The 11,699-nt window shown below is 55.2% G+C and overlaps 7 protein-coding genes across 8 annotated transcripts; 4 read left to right on the top strand and 3 right to left on the bottom strand.

Moving 5' to 3' along the window:
* Positions 1 to 60: 60 nt before the first annotated feature.
* Positions 61 to 833, bottom strand: H257_00530 (hypothetical protein). The gene is made up of 2 exons (XM_009823260.1): positions 569 to 833; positions 61 to 522 (listed from the first exon to the last, which is right to left on the bottom strand). Exons 1-2 carry the CDS (start codon positions 596 to 598, stop codon positions 118 to 120), a joined length of 435 nt encoding a protein of 144 aa, XP_009821562.1. The 5' UTR covers positions 599 to 833; the 3' UTR covers positions 61 to 117.
* Positions 834 to 1,228: 395 nt separating this feature from the next.
* H257_00529 (hypothetical protein) lies at positions 1,229 to 3,586 on the bottom strand. The gene has a single exon (XM_009823259.1). The coding sequence runs from the start codon at positions 3,504 to 3,506 to the stop codon at positions 2,694 to 2,696; it is 813 nt and encodes a 270-aa protein (XP_009821561.1). The 5' UTR covers positions 3,507 to 3,586; the 3' UTR covers positions 1,229 to 2,693.
* H257_00528 (hypothetical protein) lies at positions 1,229 to 3,587 on the top strand. Its single transcript, XM_009823258.1, has one exon. The coding sequence runs from the start codon at positions 1,488 to 1,490 to the stop codon at positions 2,556 to 2,558; it is 1,071 nt and encodes a 356-aa protein (XP_009821560.1). The 5' UTR covers positions 1,229 to 1,487; the 3' UTR covers positions 2,559 to 3,587.
* Positions 3,588 to 4,391: 804 nt separating this feature from the next.
* Positions 4,392 to 5,363, top strand: H257_00527 (hypothetical protein). The gene has a single exon (XM_009823257.1). It carries the CDS (start codon positions 4,413 to 4,415, stop codon positions 5,319 to 5,321), a length of 909 nt encoding a protein of 302 aa, XP_009821559.1. The 5' UTR covers positions 4,392 to 4,412; the 3' UTR covers positions 5,322 to 5,363.
* Positions 5,364 to 5,496: 133 nt separating this feature from the next.
* Positions 5,497 to 10,591, top strand: H257_00525 (hypothetical protein; the record flags this gene model as incomplete). The annotated part of the gene is made up of 9 exons (XM_009823255.1): positions 5,497 to 5,580; positions 5,645 to 5,983; positions 6,042 to 6,096; positions 6,144 to 6,372; positions 6,405 to 6,629; positions 6,783 to 6,915; positions 6,984 to 7,085; positions 7,184 to 7,505; positions 7,559 to 10,591. The coding sequence occupies 9 exons, from the start codon at positions 5,497 to 5,499 to the stop codon at positions 7,618 to 7,620; spliced, it is 1,551 nt and encodes a 516-aa protein (XP_009821557.1). The 3' UTR covers positions 7,621 to 10,591.
* H257_00526 (hypothetical protein) lies at positions 7,517 to 10,573 on the bottom strand. The gene has a single exon (XM_009823256.1). It carries the CDS (start codon positions 10,453 to 10,455, stop codon positions 7,684 to 7,686), a length of 2,772 nt encoding a protein of 923 aa, XP_009821558.1. The 5' UTR covers positions 10,456 to 10,573; the 3' UTR covers positions 7,517 to 7,683.
* H257_00524 lies at positions 10,579 to 11,673 on the top strand. Of its 2 annotated transcripts, XM_009823253.1 has the most exons (3): positions 10,579 to 10,819; positions 10,867 to 10,927; positions 10,982 to 11,673. In XM_009823253.1, the coding sequence occupies exons 1-3, from the start codon at positions 10,714 to 10,716 to the stop codon at positions 11,514 to 11,516; spliced, it is 702 nt and encodes a 233-aa protein (XP_009821555.1). In that variant the 5' UTR covers positions 10,579 to 10,713; the 3' UTR covers positions 11,517 to 11,673. The 2 variants fall into 2 exon arrangements, with proteins under 2 accessions (XP_009821555.1, XP_009821556.1); XM_009823254.1 differs by having other exon boundaries at positions 10,579 to 10,927.
* Positions 11,674 to 11,699: the final 26 nt, after the last annotated feature.

Below are 11,699 nucleotides of genomic sequence, written 5' to 3'. Positions count from 1 at the left end.
GCATCCATGCTTTGGAGCCATATAGTCGGGCCATAAACATAAAATAAAGAAAGGTCGAAATGGAGAAGACGGGTGTGTTTATATTTTACATTGGTCGACAGAGTTGGTGTCATCAGTTCACATCAGCCCGGGGGAAGCAGTGACTGCTCGAAGCGCTTCGTTCAGCTCCATGGCTTCGCGAAAGGACAAGTCTTTGTGGAGGATTCCATAGAGGACCCCCTCTGGCGCATTGGATGGAAGCGAAGCGTCGGAGGCGGCGATATGCGTCGTCATGATTGGGTACGGTTTGGCGTCGTCGGCCACGTCGCCACAGTTATGATGGTGGTTGTGCGCAGCATTGTTGGACTCACCGCACTGCTTCATCAACTGCCTCGCATGTTTCGTGTCTTTGTGTTTCCGATCGCTCTTTCGCTGATGCTCGTTTTGACGCGCGCGGTGGTACTCGCACAGGGTGTGCACGCGGCCATTGCGTTTCACGGCGCGAGGATTCGGGCATTTTCTCGACTTGTACGAGCAGGATGCCTAGACATAACGATAAGACAGGAAAGGGAAATACACGGGGACGTACTTTGTCTGACGGCACCGCGCTGTGGCTCATCCTTCAAGGGTTTACCAGTGACAACAGCACGAAAGAAAAACAATGTGAACGCGACCTTTCAATATCCGGATACGATCTTCCACGTTGAACATACTGAATTCAATGCGGGTTCACTTCAAACGTCAAATCAAGTTGAGAGCGTTCAGCTTCCTTTACAAGGCGCGATACCGAGGAGCAGCAGCACATCGATCACCGGTACGAGTTCACTGGCGCAGCATAATTCGTCACCTGCGAGCTACAGTACTACTGAAGTACTTCGAAGTAGCAGGTATTGGCACCTGCTTGGGGGATAGAATTGGCCGTTCAAAGCTGTTCGCATGTCAAATACTTGTACTCGTACTACTGTAGTGCTTCGTCATGTAATTGTTTTGACTTTATCAATGAATCCAGGCCAATAATGATCTCGTGACCGTACTACTAAGTAGTTTATGCACCGATACCATTTTAATGCTTTACAAGGCAAACGGAACGAGCAATGGGTCCGACGACGCCTATGGCCTGGTCCCACGGTTTCGAACGGCCGAGAAATTGTTATCCGGATCACTATTGTCTGTCTACCCACAGTATAGAAAAGCCAAGAGAAAAAGGCCGCGATTGAGTACACCGAATTATAAAGTGTGACAGTACATTGTTCCTGCAACAAATTCCAGAAACAAGCAAGCGACTGACTGGGAGAAGCAGCGCCTCCGCTAAAGATCCACCGATAAACGAAGGATCTAGCGAACGAAGAGCATACCCTCGCACAAGGAGACGCCGCCTCTCCATCAACGACCTCGCGAGACCTCTCCCAGAGTCCACTACATTCCACAGCAACGGCATTCCGAACAAGTCTGTCGATCGACCAAGAAGAACATCCACGCCGCTTGAACCCACACCAGCTTGCACCACGATGAATATTTCCATTCCCAACACGAAGTTTTCCCACTCAGACTACGAAAGCAAGATGATGGAAGCACAGTCTCTCTTCCGACGCGTCGTCAAGGCGGAACTGCAGCTGCTTCTGGATCAGAGCATTCCTAGGGACTTGGCGGTAAAGAATTTGCTTCAACGTATCGTCAAAAGCGCGACCGACCCGTCCGAGAGCGAAGTGCGCAAGGTCATGTACCAGTTCCAAATCAATCGCGACGACGCTGTCCGCGCCCTCATTGTCAAGCAAGAACTTGGGCGGTTGAAGCAGCGTGGCTTGAATTCGTTCGCGGCGATCAACGAACTCACGTTAAAGATGCAATTGCTGCTCCCATTGTCTCCCATGAGTAACCGAGACACAGACGACGAAGCTCCAGAACACGTTGTTCCATCAATCCAAGACGCAGCCACCGCCACCCCTTCCTCCACTGCGATTGACGTGGCAAACCCATCCGTCCTTTCCGACGCGCCACATCATCCCACCACCACCGATACATCCCCCATCAAACCAAAGCGAAAAAGAAAGGCAATGGATTTGTTGACGTCGCCGTCCCACGGCCTTGCTACTAGCGCTGCGTCGTCGTCACAAGAAGAACCCCGCGTGCCTTCGCCGCCACCGGTGCTTGCAGAACTCGACGACGTGAATGCTGCTGCGTTGTCGAAGGAAGTGTCATTGTGTCAGCGCATTGGCAACTGCTCCATCTCGTCGTCGCCCGTAGCTACTCCAGACGCGTCCTCCCAGTCGTTGGTGTCAGTGCCGAAATCGTCTCGCAAACGGCGCAAGGTGGAGGGTGGCGACAAAGCCAGCGTCATGGGCGACAAGTCACGATACGGCACGAAGAAAAAGTTGCATCTGGACGTGGACCACAAGTTCAAAGCGCAGTTCCACGACAACTTTGTCAAGCTTACCAGCAATCCCCCAAACAAATCTAGCAAACGAGCGTGGGCCAAGAGCAGCAGCAGCAGCGACGCGACCACCATCGAGAATGACTCCATCATGGACGACGCTGCTACCACCCCTCGCTATAACCCCAAGAAGCACCGCACTGATTAAGTTAACACGACGATACCAGTTGATGGATCTTTGGAACATGTTTTTGCCCCATTGAACCAACGATGCGATGTCGTCGTCCTCCAAGGATAGCGCCAAGTCGTGTAAATACATGTTAAATACTGGTAGATGGGATGGTCAAGGCCTGTACATGGCGTCGGGACGGCTGGCTGTCTCGGTCGAGTTGTCAAAGGGAATGCGCAGCGGGTTCTGGTCCGTGTACATGGACGTCCCCAGCGGCCCGACTTGGACGCCTCGGATCTTGTACTCGATGTAGTTCAAGCAATGAATGAAACTGTCGACGGGACGGCCGATGGGGTCCCAGTTGGCGCCTTCAAACTGGAACCACGAGTCGTTGCCGCTGGTGGTGCCGGTCAACAACGTGTCAAGGAGGTAACCTTGGGGGACGCCGTACTGCACGTCGTTGGAAAAGTGCGACGAAATCCGCGAATACGTCGACGTGGAAATGGTCCGGAACAGTTCGTAGAATCGACCTTGGTCGTTCTCGACAACGACATGCGCGCCCTTGACGATCTCCATCATGAGCTTCCGCTTGCGACTTACAAGCTGGGTGAAGAGCGTGCCCAGAAGCTGCCGTTCGATATCGATGGGTTGCACGGCACGCGACTCGGGAATGCGCAACTCGACGATGCCTTTGGACACTGCATGGGGGATGAAGTCGGCGTTGACAAACGCGTTCATGAGATCATGGAGCGTCGCATCGAGGGTCATACGTTGCATCATGGAGAACAACAGCAGGACGCATGCTACTACAACGGCGACAAGGGTGTAAAAAAGTGACTTGATGTGATGGTGGTGGTGGTGACGTTGTTTCCGACGTTTGCGGTTGTGGTGATGATGAGGCGCCTTGTGATGCGGCGGCAGTGTGAGGCGGTCGCACACAGGAAGGCAAGCTTCGAAGTCCACGGATGTGGTCTCATGTGGAGGCATCTACTAGGACCCTTCTAGTCCCTTCCGCGAGGACCGAAGGATATGCGCTGATGATGAGCGAGAATGAGTGAGGAGGATGAGGAATTACGACAATGTGGCCGTGCATCGATCTGATTGGCCCACAAATTTTGTCGTTGGTGACAGATGAAAATCTTGTCGGCGCAACTTGATTTGATTAAAGTATACAAACAAACTCAACCTCCAACCCAACGTACTGTTCAAAGGGCTCCGAAGGTCGTACCGTTATGATCTCCGATCCTTACCATCACGTTAGTATGACTCTGCTTTTCTCTGAGGGTACACATAGCGCCGCATTCACCCAAGTCAGCGATCCGGCCAAAACGACCGTGTCGCTCTACGCGTTGAAGTTGCGGTCGTCGCATGCAGTCCTTCGATTGGATAAATATATATTCAATTTCCACCAATCAAATGGGTTTTGATGGGGCAAGCGCCAATTTGTTCTTTTATGTTCGTTCACACAAATTATTACTGAACTCCATACAAACAATATGTGTTCGATTTAAAATACGGCGACCGTATCGTAGTGATAGTATAAATAGTAGTACCGATATCTACCGGTACTGTACGTTGCGAATTCATTGACCAGAGTGAACAGCGCTGCTCCAGCACGAGGATGCCTCCGACGGCAGCGCTGTTGCGCCCCTTGGACCTCTGTCTCTATAGGTGATGTGTGAAGACGAAGACGACTGTTCGCCTGTTCGAACAACAAACCATCCAACCCCCTGAGTCAAATAAACGATTCCGATTGGCTGGCTGACTAGTCACTGAGCGCTGATTGGCTGATTGGCGAGGCGGCAGTCGAACGTTTGGAGGAGTCCGTCCCGTCGTGGGTTTGTGTGGAATGATTTGTTCTGCATATGGTCATTTTCCAATCTGCGGTCCAGGATGAACAAGATCTTGCTCGCCATCACCCTGCTTTTCGCCGTCTTCGCGTTCGGCACGGCGGAAGCCCAGTTGAACACCACCTCGATCAAGAACGCCACCGACAGCGGTCTCCACGCCCTCAACAAGACCGCCGACTTGATCGACGACAAGGCGGACCAACTCAAGGACGAAATCCGCGACTTCTTTGACATTACCGACGACTCGACTGCTGAAAAAGTCGGCAAATACGCCATCGTTGTTGCGATTGCTGCCGCCGGTGTCTTTGTCGGTACCCACGGGTATAAGTTGACCAAGCCCGTGTCGTTCATCTCCGGCTTTGGCTTGGGCGGTGTCTTCTTCAGCGCCGTATTCGCCACCCTTTTCCCCGTCTCCAAGGCCGCCCCCATCGCCGCTTTTCTTGTCGGTGGTTTGATTCTCGGATTGGTTGCCGTGTACTTCTACCGCGTTGGCATCTTCATCTTGGGCGGTGCCGGTGGTTTGGCTATTGGTGCCCAAGTGGCGCAATTGGCCCAAGCCGGTCACGTCCTCACCATCGTGCTCCTGATTGTGTTCGCTATCATCGGCGGCATCTTGGTGTTGTACCTTGAAAAGCCCGCCAACATCATCTCCACCTCTGTGTTCGGATCGTGGATGTTCGTCCGCTCCGTCGGGTTCTTTGCCGGCAGTTACTCGAACGGTTCCAACTTTGACACCCTCACCCAGGCACAAAAGAACGCTTTCTTTGCCTACTTTGGTGGCCTCGTCGTGCTCGCGATCATCTTCTCGATTGTCCAATTCAAGTACACCGCCGTGGGCATCAACTACGGATTGGGCAAGGACGACGAAAAGGACGCCAAGAAAGCCGAGAACCCCGCCGCCACCGCGGGGGCCGCAAAGCCCAATGCGCAAAAGCCTGTCAACATGGTCTAAAACCCTTAACAGTATAACACGTTTTACAAGTATTCTCTCATATTATCGTTCCTTTCCATGCAGTACTGTACCTTCACGGCGGTTTCACTTCCATCATAACGTCCACCTCGTCCACACAAAAAATCTCAAACAGACATATATGCGGCGTGACAATAATGGGGCTTCGCCGCTGTGCATGCCGAATGTCCTCGTAAACGGCTGCTTTCAACGCGTCCTCTTGAACTTGGATGGCACGACGGTCCATCGCATCCTTGTGCATGTATGTATGCCAAGCTTGGCACCATGCAGCCATGGCCGACGACATCTGAACGTCATTCCTGCAGCGCGACTTTCCGCTTTCGACTCTGCAGCCACTTGCACATGCAAAATGGATCTCCGTGTACATCGCCGAGCACTCGCGTTGGTCTGTCTTCCCCACGCCGATGCACTTAATGCCATGTGGGCAACGCTTGCAAGTGGCGCTGGACGGCCATTCCTTACATGTGGTCCTGGGCTCCAATCACCCCGTAGAGATGTTCGGTCATGGACGATGCCGAAAAGGCCGGCGCGACGCGTGGAAAGCCAGCGAGGTGACCCTGTGGACCACCCACGTGAGTCTTGTCTTGTCAGTGAACAACTCGGCGAAATCCATTCAATTAGTGAACCTCCATGTTGGAGCGACAGTGCGTTGTTGTCGTTATATATGTTACCTCAAACATAACGGGGCTGGATGATGGCTAGGATGCCAAGAGAGTGCAAACACAACTGCACTTTGCCCACAAGAAGCGACCCCATCGTCGACCCGTCAACTTTGTCGACCAGTGACAGTCGAATTCGACGCAGAAGTCGTTGTCGTTGCGTGGGCCGCAGCAATCGCCCACAACGTCCACGAGGTTGAGCGCAAATACCAGACAATCCTGCCCCCGACGTCGTCGCAACGCTCTGTGACGTCGCGCAAGTTTGCGCTCACTCTGGACACTCGCCACCACTTGCGCAAGTTTCACGCCTTCCGCCTCACGGAAGCATCAAAGCAGCAGTGTTGCAGCCCCGCCGACAATCGATATCGTCGAACGTGCTTCGAGCATTCCATGGACAGTCCGGCAGCACGTTTCATCAGGATACCAGCGTCGCGTTTGATTCCAACAACCCGTGGGTTGTACACCTCACGGCCCCTCGATGCGCGGGTGGCTGCGGCAACGTTATCGAGACAGACCAATTGACGTGCAATCCAACATGCGAACGCCGCGCTGTCCTGCTTGGCACCGCAGTGACGGCGGCCTTCTCCGATGAGGCCGTGCTGCCCTGCACCTGGTGCCGGAACCGTCCATCGTAGTCACAGCACTCTTGCATAATCCAGGTGCAGCTGAACACCCTCTACACTCGCCCCTCCAATATTTTGCAACGAACTGATGCGTTGAAAATTATGGGGCGCAGATACGTTTGAGGGGCACACAGTGGCGCAATTCGTCGGTCGATTCCAAGGCAAGAAGAAACCCATGACGTGGACCCCCCAAGCGGCCCACGGGAACTTGTGCGCGACGCGGGGGACGTGGTGGCCAACCTCACGCAGTACATCGTCGCATATCGGCAGCACGTGCTCTGGGCGTGCGGGGAGGTGCGGACGAGATCGCCGTGGCGGTCCATTTGGCTATTGAGCGCAGTGTGTGCCTTTCCATGCAAAAGTGGCTGCAAGCATGGGCACACACTTGCGTCGCTCATCGAGACCCAGACAAGTTTCGACAGCGGATGGCTGCCTGGGCCAACGTACTCCCCACTGCCCCTCAGGTACCCCTCGCCCCCTTGTCTATGACGTGGTCGGTCAACGTCACCAGTTTGAAGTTACCTATGTGATCTGTGACGTTATCATTGATGTTGTCTTGTAGTATGGCCTCGCGAAGGAGTTTGCGTCTATGCGTTGGGACGTAGTTTGCGTCTATGCGTTGGGACGTAGCGTGCAATCCCTCCGCTATATGGACGACGAGGTGGTGCCGTACCTCAAATTGCACCACCTCCTTGCGTCAGCCAAAGCCATCTTCGACCTGCATGCCCATGCCGTTAGCGGCCAAGCCGACGCCGCGTCGCGCGCGCTGTCGGCCGACGATTTCCTGCCCGTGTTTATCTTTTGCGTGTGCCAAGCATTCCTGCGATCACCACTGGCCACGCTCGAGTGTATGTGGTCGTTGTGCAGGGAAGACCCGTTGAAAGGTATACAAACTCGAATTATTAGAGGGGAATAATCATTCATCATCATTGGGTAGGGGAAGTTGGGTTCTACTTGACCATGCTCGAGGCCGCTCTCGAGTACATTCGGACCTACTAACTAGGGACTGGATATCAACAAGCTGGTCGTGTTGGTGATAGAGAGAGTGGGGGGGGGTTCTAATTAAAATTTGGCCTTGCGCTGCTTGCCTTGCCTCGCTGTCTTGGACGTCACTTTCGGGGGTGGTTTCGGGGCCCGTTGTTCGTTCGTGAGCCGCAGCGGTTGGATGATCTTGCCGGCGCGGGTCATCACTTCCGGGACGGTCATCGCGTTGGACGCGCGCGCCGTGTTCCAGTCGCTGCCCAGCGGATTCCGCATCGCCAATTCATACTGTTCGCGCGACGTGAACGGGTACGGCACCGTGTTGACCATGAACTTGGCCGCCTTCTTGTCCTTCTTTTCGTTGATCAGCACCGCGTCCATCTTGTGGTCCTTGCGTTTGGCCAGCGCAGCCGCCTTGGCTTCCTGTACCGTACGGTGGGCCAATGCCAGCCGTGCGTTCTGCCGCTTGGACGGCTTGATGCCTTCGCCGGCCCAGCTGCCCCACCCTTCCATGCCCGTCAGCCGCGCGACTTCGGCGCCGACCTTGACGTCGGCATCCCGCGCGGCGAGCAGCTCCTTCTCCTTGGCAATCTCGTTCTCTGTGTCTTCTGCAAACGCAAACGCTTTGCGCACGAGCTCCTCTTGCGCGGTGGGGGGTTGTTTGCTTGTTGATGATGATTTGGCCTTCTTCTGGGGCGCGTCGTCCGCTTCCAGACCGGCTGCGTCACTCGACACGTCCTTTCGTTTCTTGTTGATTGCATTCAACGGCATCAGCGGCGTGACGGGATGGTCCTTGTCCGCCGTCGAGACGGCCGCCAGCGTCGCCACGGCGGTCGCCACGGATGCCGATCCCTCGCTCTTGTGTTTGCCATGACGTTTGCGGCGCTTCTTGCCCACCTTTGACCCGCTGAGCCACGGGTTTTCTTCGGGCACGGCGGGCGTCCCCACCGCCGCCACTGCCTCGTCGGCTTCCGCTTCGGTGTGTACGGCCGCGGCGGACTGTCCGTCCCCGTCAAAGTCGATTTTGATGGCCGACGCCACACGCGTCTTGTGTGACTTGTCCATCATCACGGCCTTGGTCTGTAGCGATCCCTGGACCATGTCCTTGTCGACGATCTTCCGGTCCGCCGCGGTCACTTTGGCCTTTTTTTTCGGCGGGGACTTGGTCGCCACGTCGTCGTCGTCCGTCTTGTCCCCGGCATCGTAGTCGTCGCCGCGGAGTTCCTTGAGCAGAGCCTCAGCCTCGTCGAGAGCGCGTTCGCGCTGCTTCTCCACCGCCTTCTGCATGAACTTCATGCCTTGCAATCCCTTGACCTTATCGGTGGAGTGCCCGTCTGCTTCGATGTCCATGACAAGCGCCGCCGCCTTCTTCTGCAACCGGTGCTGCAGCTTCTCAGTCTCGGTCATGCCGTCAAGATGTTCGGCATCATCGTCGCTATTGTCACTATCGTCTTCGCTGTCGGGGTTGACCGACTGCATCTTCTTGCGCAGGTCGTCGCCGCGGCGCAGCTGATCGGCGATCGCCGATCGCGTGCCCTGGTCCGCCCCGATGCCGCGGCCCAACTGGTGCTTGACCCACTTGGACGTGTTTGTGTGCTTGAGTGTCATGCGTTCTTCCGCGCGCTTCTCGGCTTCGTCCGCGTCCATCTGCGCGGCAAACTCGGGGTCGAGCTCCCGCAGCGCCATGCGTTCCTTGCGGTCCTCCTGCTTATTGCGGATCTTGTGGTACAGTTTGCTCTTGATCTTCTTGATGCGCTTGTTCTTTTGCTCCTGGTAAAACATCATGGCGCGCATCTTGGCGAGCTCGCCCTGGCGCGCGCGCACTTCGTCTACCGACACCTCGTTGGCCGCCAATTCCGCGGCTTCCTCCTTCAACATGGTCTTGTCGCTCCACCCACTCGCCTCAAGCAGCGCGGCCACGTCATTCTCCAGCGGCTTCTCCGGCACAAACTTGGACGTGAGCGACGCCACCGTGAGGTTTTCCACGCGCTGTGTGCCCTGTGCGCGAAAGTCCAGAGTTTCCTTCTCGCGGTTCGCCTTGACTACCGGCTGAAACACATCCATCTGCTTCTTCTTGTCCGTGTACGCCACTTTGCGCGACGCGCGGGCCTCCACGACGGGTGCGGCGGGCGCCTGGAGCTTGCTGTCGTCCTTTTCGAGGTGTGCCAGCTGCTGCTTGAGCGACTTCACGGCGGTCGAGCTTTGCACCGTGTCGTCGTCGTCACCGTCGTCGTCACCAGGCAAGCCTGTGATGGACGCGCCAAGAAGTCCTTCCAATGTCAACGCCGACCCGCCCAACTTTTTACTAAACGCGGACGGCGCCACGTCCTCCGACGTTTCGGCGTGTGTGAACTTGCGCTTGGGCCCTTTGGCGGCGCTGTGCACCATTTTCAAAAGGGACGCATGCTTTTCGTCATCGTCGTCGTCCTCATCATCGCTGGAATCGTCGCCGGAATCGTCGGCAGTGTCCAAACGAGATGCGGGGGCCGTGCCCAACATGTCGGACAGCAAGTCCCCTGCGTCCTCGTCCTCGACGTCGTCGTCCACAGTGTTGTCGTCCGAGTCTGCTGACGACTTGCCTCCTCCCTGTGCATTCGCCTTCTTGTTTCCACCGCTGAAAAACGTGCCAAACGTGGCGTCGTCGTCCGAGTTGAACGCTTCGTCTTCGTCGATTTCGCTGTCCTGATCGCGGCTGATCTTCTCGGGGGCCTCATACTCGTACACCCCATCCACGTCCATGCGATCATTCTCACGCTGCTCCTTTAAGTCGTCGTGGGTGTCGCCATGTTCATACACATCCAGCGGCGCCTTCCGCTTCGCGGCTCCTTTGCCTTTCCCTCCTTTCCGAGCCATCTTGAAGTATCACGAATGCCACGACGGATCTCAACTTGACCAATGAAACCTGGTATCCGGATAACACAACCATTTTGGTTGGTGTGGAGCTCGAGCACTGCGCATAAAAATAGTCGACTTCCCCTTTTGAAAAATAATTAATTTGCCTTCAATACATACTTGTAGTCACATTCAGTGGAATTATTTCCGGTGGAATTAAAAACGCAATCAGCAATTACCGTGTCCGGATACGGGCACGATCAAATCATCGACGTCGCCATGAAATCGCGAGTGCTGTGTCTCCATGGACACCGGCAGAGCGCAGCCAAGCTCAAGGGCAAGATGGCCGCACTCCTGCGAGCCGCCAAAGCCACAACAGAGTTCGGTACGACTCCGCGCTAATACATCGTGATGGAAGGAGAGTGATCCTAGTGTTTGTCGACGGACCCATCGCCGTGCCATACGAACCTACGTCGGACGAACACATCCAGCGGTACGTGCATGAGTGTCCTCCATGCGTTCACTATTCGCTCAAAGATGAATATAGCATGAACGAGCTGGGCATCGAGGGTGCGGAAGAGCAAATGCAGGCCGTGGCCCAATACGCGTGGTGGACATTTGAGCGGCGGACGGACCACGACGCGCATTCCTACGCGGGAGTTGAAGACACTTTGTCGTACTTGGACAATATTATTCGCACACAAGGACCCTTCGACGGCATTTTTGGTTTCAGCCAGGGCGGCATCTGTGCCGCCTACATGCTTGCTCGACAGCACCAAGGAGACACGCGGTTCCAGTTCTCGTTTGGGGTGTTTTGCGCAGCAGCACAGATGACGGACGCAGCATTCAAGATAGCGTTGGACTCGCCACTTCCCATGCCATCCTTGCACATCATGGGCGAGCAGGACGAGCTGATCTCCATCGAAAAGAGCCGCATCTTGGCTGAGCAATTTGATAACCCAGTGCTATTTCCGCATCCAGGGGGGCATTACATCCCGACTCAGAAAGACCCACGCACCGTGTGGAAGGCGTTTTTCGAGCAACAAGCTGCTGCTGCTGCTGCTGCATCGACGAGTGCATGAAGGACTAAGCTGCACGCTCCCCCCAATCTCAACGTATCCTCGGCCCTTCAAGTGCTCGGCATCATGATCGCTCTCCATGATGATTATGCTGCACGATGCAGTTTTCCACCAGTTGAAGTTTGTGTTGTGATTTCAAAATAATATACCTCTCGAACTGTATAATTGTTCGATAATTTCGAATTT

The sequence above is a fragment of the Aphanomyces astaci genome, assembly GCF_000520075.1.
Source record: "Aphanomyces astaci strain APO3 unplaced genomic scaffold supercont1.1, whole genome shotgun sequence".
Taxonomy (NCBI): domain Eukaryota; phylum Oomycota; class Saprolegniomycetes; order Saprolegniales; family Verrucalvaceae; genus Aphanomyces; species Aphanomyces astaci.
The sequence above is the reverse complement of the archived record's forward strand: the minus strand, read 5'-3'. Positions and strand labels throughout refer to the sequence as shown.

What these genes read in the sequence shown, in the direction of transcription:
- H257_00526 (XM_009823256.1), bottom strand. Translation starts at nt 10,455, where the DNA reads ATGGCTCGGAAAGGAGGGAAAGGCAAAGGAGCCGCGAAGCGGAAGGCG.
- H257_00528 (XM_009823258.1), top strand. Translation starts at nt 1,488, where the DNA reads ATGAATATTTCCATTCCCAACACGAAGTTTTCCCACTCAGACTACGAA.
- H257_00530 (XM_009823260.1), bottom strand. Translation starts at nt 598, where the DNA reads ATGAGCCACAGCGCGGTGCCGTCAGACAAA. An exon ending in GCGCGGTGCCGTCAGACAAA is followed by an intron (nt 523 to 568) that starts GTACGTCCCCGT and finishes CGTTATGTCTAG; the next exon opens with GCATCCTGCTCGTACAAGTC.
- H257_00524 (XM_009823253.1), top strand. Translation starts at nt 10,714, where the DNA reads ATGAAATCGCGAGTGCTGTGTCTCCATGGACACCGGCAGAGCGCAGCC. An exon ending in CAAAGCCACAACAGAGTTCG is followed by an intron (nt 10,820 to 10,866) that starts GTACGACTCCGC and finishes GAGTGATCCTAG; the next exon opens with TGTTTGTCGACGGACCCATC. An exon ending in TCGGACGAACACATCCAGCG is followed by an intron (nt 10,928 to 10,981) that starts GTACGTGCATGA and finishes AGATGAATATAG; the next exon opens with CATGAACGAGCTGGGCATCG.
- H257_00527 (XM_009823257.1), top strand. Translation starts at nt 4,413, where the DNA reads ATGAACAAGATCTTGCTCGCCATCACCCTGCTTTTCGCCGTCTTCGCG.
- H257_00529 (XM_009823259.1), bottom strand. Translation starts at nt 3,506, where the DNA reads ATGCCTCCACATGAGACCACATCCGTGGACTTCGAAGCTTGCCTTCCT.